The sequence below is a fragment of the Gekko japonicus genome, unplaced genomic scaffold, assembly GCF_001447785.1.
Source record: "Gekko japonicus isolate JY-2015 unplaced genomic scaffold, Gekko_japonicus_V1.1 scaffold718, whole genome shotgun sequence".
In the NCBI taxonomy this organism is placed as follows: domain Eukaryota; kingdom Metazoa; phylum Chordata; class Lepidosauria; order Squamata; family Gekkonidae; genus Gekko; species Gekko japonicus.
This window is the reverse complement of record NW_015161425.1, coordinates 203,180-208,846: the sequence shown is the minus strand read 5'-3', so window position 1 is coordinate 208,846 and position 5,667 is coordinate 203,180. Positions and strand designations below refer to the sequence as shown.

The 5,667-nt window shown below is 44.2% G+C and overlaps 1 protein-coding gene across 1 annotated transcript in view; it reads right to left on the bottom strand.

The window, feature by feature from the left end:
• UXS1 (UDP-glucuronate decarboxylase 1) overlaps window positions 1-5,465 on the bottom strand; it is a 47,843-nt gene extending 42,378 nt beyond the window's left edge. The window contains exon 1 of the mRNA XM_015428547.1: window positions 5,232-5,465. Coding sequence (XP_015284033.1) covers window positions 5,232-5,331 — 100 coding nt within the window. The 5' untranslated portion in view covers window positions 5,332-5,465. The remainder of the gene's footprint in view (window positions 1-5,231) is intronic.
• Between the last annotated feature and the right edge of the window lie 202 nt (window positions 5,466-5,667).

Sequence of the window (5,667 nt, the reverse complement as noted above, 5' to 3'; positions counted from 1 at the left end):
GTACCGCAACCAGGATAATTTCTTCTTTTTGCATACGTGGGGCATTGCTCTACGGATCAATAATTGTGGGGGGAAATAGCTAAGAGAATTTCTTGTAGTGTGATCTTTGAATTTCTTCTCTGAACTTATGCTGCAAAGCTCCTAAGGCAAGTACCATGTGACTACATTATGTAACATAATTACAGATAGGCTTTCTGTTTAGCAAAAAAACGTATTTTCAAAAATCAGTGTTAACATTTCACCATATATAGTTAAGAGGACTATTCCACTAATGGAAATGCTTTAAGAAAGAAGGCAGACAAGGTCACGTAGCCACTAAATACGTCATTTCACAGGAGAGTATTAGACCAATATTGTCTGCACATATACCTGCAGAGGTGAATCGATCAAGCTGCTAAAAGCTATTTCACTTCAGCATTATCTGACTTAAGAGCAGTGTGGACAATGAAGGCAGTAATCACCAAGGAGACGATGTTTCGGAAATGGAAGACATCATACAGAAAGGTTTTGTACACAGAAAATAATGTTTAAAAGCAGCCTGTTACTGGTGACGTATACTGACAGACATGGCAGAACCATAGTTAAGCTACCAAAGAAAAACAAGGATTTAAAAAAAAGAGTTTAAAAAGAAAACTCCAAAACAGAGATGAAAGGAAGCTCATCTTAAATAAACAAATAACTGCACGGCACAAGCTTCAAAGTAACAAAATGCATGCCGCTACAGCAGTGTGGAAACACAGAGAAATCTATACTATATATGCATCCAATGCTATACTATACCAGAGGACATGGAAAAAAACACATCCATAGTCCATAGTTCTGCCTTGTTTAAAATAGGGCTGCACCAAACCAGCTGCCTATGCGACTTGAGGTCAGTCTCCATTCAATGCTCCCTTGGGGTGACACACATATGAAACCCCATGACGCCGCTCCCTGCCTGGAACCCATGAGCCCCTTGACCAACACAAGCAGCAGTAACAGCTTGCCACAGCCTTTTAAGAGCCCTCCGGGCCAAACTACTTAGTGCTCCAATCTGTTTCCATAAAGGGTTATAACTCATGGCAGCACTTGATTGGCTAAGGCATTAGTTCAGCTGGGGGAAGGAAAGTGCAATATTCTGTAATTTTAGAGCTATTGCTGTGCGTAAGGCACTCACCGAGCTATTGCCTATAGCCATTAGGCAGTTCCTAAGCAGAGTTACTTCACTGTAAACCCAACAAAGCCAATGGGCTTAGACTGGAGTAACTCCACATAGGATTGTGCTGCCAGCCACTTATTGGACATTGTGACACAACTAGTGCCAACCAACAGAACATTCCACCTCCACTCCCTTCATAACTCCACACCATTTTATGAAGTCTTTTGATTTAGGAATGTTTGGCGATTTCTCACACTGCACCAGTTCCAAAGGGGTATAGAGCTAGCTTAGTATGGCTATCTCATTTTATCCCCACAACATGGCACACTATTGCCAAATGCCTAAAAAGCATCTGCAGCACACTTTTGTGCTCAAAGACTGTCTCTCATAGTCTATGTCATCTAAGGAAAAATAGGCTAGGAGCCACCCCCAACCCTCCAGAAAGTGTTAACATCACCAAGAAGAAGAAGAGATTGGATTTATACCTCTCCCTTCACTACTCAAAGGAGTCTGAGCAGTTTACAATCTCCTTTCCCTTCCCATCTCCACAATAGGCACCCTGTGGGGTAGGTGGGGCTGAGAGAGCATTTTGAGAACTGCTCTTGAGAGAACAGCTCTGAAAGAACTTGTGACTGACCCAAGGTCACACCAGGAGCTGCATGTGGAGGAATGGGGAATCAAACCTGGTTCTCCCAGATTAGAGTCCACGCTCCTAACCACTACACCTCTTAGGCAGAGGCTTTTATACAGCACAATGGAACACAAGTGAACTTTATCTTTAATGAGGAAACCCAGGAACTACCGCATGGCACAAGGAAGCGTAAATATTTAGCCCACAGCTATGACCTTGTCAGCATTCAAGTTAATACAGATAAGCAGAGCGGAAGTTTACTATGAACCACCAGCTAACCTCTGCGCTGACTCTTTAAAGCAGTGGGGAGAGACAAAAGAGACAAAATTACTGCAGAAACCAAGGCACATAATAGGAATGGTGAGATGGATATCACAGCTTCTTAAGATAATACTACCCCCCAAATAACAAACCCCACTGGATGTATCAAGCAACCAAGGGGTCATAAGATACACACATTATTTTCCAAAAGCTACTAAGAATCCTGAAGTCACTACAAAGAACAGAAGCTCAGACAAATTTGGAAAAGAATACTATCAAAACATTTAAAAACCCGTACAAACTACAGACAGGACAACACACACAACGGATTAGGATACAATAAAATGGGAGATCTTAAACACTGACATCCTGATGTTGCTATAGAATCCCAACACAGTTAAAAGTTTGGCAAGCATGATACATACTCTTCAGATGTGATCTACTTCACTTATCTGCTATAGAATATCACAATAGTAAATCCATGATCTGAACACGACCTTAAAACCGCCCCCAATTTTGTGCATTACCAATACACTGTACTTATATGAAGAACCTCAAAGCAAGGAAATAGATTCAGGTGGGGTTGCCATGTTGGTCTGAAGCAGCAGAACAAAGTTTGAGTCCAGTGGCACCTTTAAGACCAACAAAGTTTTATTCAAGGTATCAGCTTTCGTGCGCATGCACACTTCTTCGGATACACTGAACTGGAAATTATCAGTAGAGGGTAGCAGTAAAGGTAGAGGGTAAGCAGTAAATTAGCATACATAATAATTAAGATGTTTAATAGATTCAAGTCAGTTAATTACTCTCAGCATTCCACAATTAAGGCTACATCTGCCCATCAATCTCCAATTTTGACACATTTATTTCTTTCGCTATGTCCCCCCCCCCTAAGAATTAAACCCAAACAAATTATAACCATATAAACTAAGCTTGTTATTCCTGTTTGGTCCTTGAATCTGTTAAACATTTTCATTATGCTGTATGCTAACTTGCTGCTCACCCTATACCTATATGTATGGACTGACAATTTCCATTTCATTGTATCTGAAGAAGTGTGCATGCACACAAAAGCTTAAACCTTGAATAAAAGTTTGCTGGTCTTAAAGGTGCCACTGGACTCAAACTTTGTTCTCAAAGCAACAAAAACAACAGGATGGTTTATCTGCCAATGCCCACTCTTGACCTCAAAGGCATCATTACTGCAGCACATGTACTTGAATACACATAATGGGACACACGGTTTTCCTGTAGTTCACTGATGGGTCCATACACTGTGTCCAAAGCTTTGATTCCAGTTAACCATCCGCATTACCCACAAGAGCCATCATTTTATATGACTAAAAATCAGTACAGATTACAAGGAGAGCAAAGAATACCCAGGGACTCATTTCTTTCGACTACTACTTTAGACCCTGCTGCCCCTTCCCATCTACACATGCACCAATACACGAACATATGCTCTCTCTTCTCTAAGCCATTTAACTCATACAAATGCATATCCAGAATTAGCTTAAAGACGAGCAATTATTCCAGGAAAAGTGAGACATATGCGTCCAGAAGAAGTAAAATGTAAAAGAAAACACTGGCGCTTCCCATATCATACATTTGCCCGTAGTCTTCCAAAATGTCCCTGTAATATCAGCTCTTAAAACATTGAGTGTAGTTTCATCCACACACACTTCAGGGTAACAACCTCATTAGATTTTGTCATCTCCCCTGACTTTGACTCTGCATGTATAGCTCTGAAGGCTGCCACCTAATTACAAAAGGAAGCTGTTGCTTTATGGCAGCTCCACAGCACCTACTGAAGTGTATGTACATAGCAGTGAGGCTATACACAATTGTGAGATACATGATTTTCAATGCCAAGATCTCCTTAGAGGCCAATTTCCTTGTCATCCCAGCCCTTATATTACAGGCCTTGTACTGCCTTGTCCGCAAAGCCAGCTAAAGAACAGCTGTCAATTCTACCAGGATATCATCCAGCTAGCAGAACACGGAAACTGGCCCTTTGTTACTCATGGCAGCAAAGAGGAAAACAGCCAGAGAATCTGACCAAGAGATCAGGATCCTATTAAAGGCCAAGCAAAGGAAGATGTTTCCCCTGCTCGAACACATACTGTACTGTGTGTATGACAAGCAGGCTATCTTAGTCATCTATTTCAGACACAGCACAATACACTGTGTTACTTCTCCAAGGTTTGCAAGGGCTTACAAAAACCAGGACCTCAAGATCAGTGAAAGACATTTAATGTATCGGCAACCCAGCTACGCTGAGCCAGTCTTAGCTACCCCTGGCCATGTGCATGATTCAGCTTCCAGCATGCATTCACAACACCCAGAAATGGATGTTTTCCAGCAGCGACTAAATGCCAAACCCTGCATGTGGAGTAAACATAAGGGACCGGGCTGAAACACCCTCTCGCTACAACACAGTTCAAGTGGAAGAAAATCAAAACATAGGGGCAAACAAATTGGTTGCTTGAAATTGCCCTTAGTTAATAACACTGGCAGCTAGATTCCCATCTAACAGAAAACTTTTAAAAATATATAGCTATACTTAATTATACATCCAAATTGTAAACACATAATGTTACAATTCGCAAAGGTTCTGGTTGGAGACGTTCTCTACTAAGGCATCACAAATAGCACCATCCATGGCTGTCAGCTTTCAAATACCCAGCCAAGGCCTAACCTGGTGACAGCTCTAAAGGCCTGTCTATTTTGCTTTTAAGACTTTCTAAAGTTTTTTGCAGAAATATAAGCGGCAGAAAAGACAACCAAGAATCACAAGACAGATTGCCCTTCCTCCTCCCCCACTGCCCATTCCCAAAAATGTAAGTTTATTGCGGTGAGAGGACTGTAAACCACATCAGAAACTCAGCCCGCCTCGGAGGGTCAAAACCTACAAACACCCAGAATCACTACTGTCTTTTTCACACCCAGCCTCTCTCCCAACTCGCTTTAGTGCAACTGTTGTCTTGCTGCACCGCAACACCTCTGCTACTTGCAAAGAAACGAGCGCGCGCACCCCAGCAGCACCAACCAAACAAGCAGCATGCCTCCACCTTCCACTGGGGATAAGGAAAGGGGCGCCCCCAACCAAACAGCATGACTGAGCCGAATGAATGAGAGCTCTGAGCCGAATGAATGGGAGCTTCTCCCCCCCCCGCCCCGTTCCCCCTCCCCTCCACTTACAGGCGACATAGGCGACGAGGGCGAGCCCCAAGAGAAGCTTCATCCTCCTCCTCCTGTTTATGGCAGACAGCAGGCGCTGCAACGTCCCCTTACTCAACATCCCCAGCGGGGAACAGCAGGAACAAGCGGGAGCGGAGCGCAGGCACCGCGAAGAAGCATCGGACCGCCTCAGCCCGCCGCGCGCCACCAGCGGCAGCAGCCGCTGCCGAGCCAGTTCCCGGCCGCAACATCCACCACGCACGCGCACCGGCGACACTCGCGGGTTCAGCTCCTGCGTTCGACATGGAAGGAGATCCAGGCGGCGGAAGGGGAAGGGTGCGCTGTCGAAGGGGGATGAGGTCACTCCGGACGACTGCGCGTGCGCGGGGGACGGAGGCTGTCCGCCGCTGTTGAGTTGTGTTTTACAGTGCGATAGGATCCGGGAGATTGAAAGCTT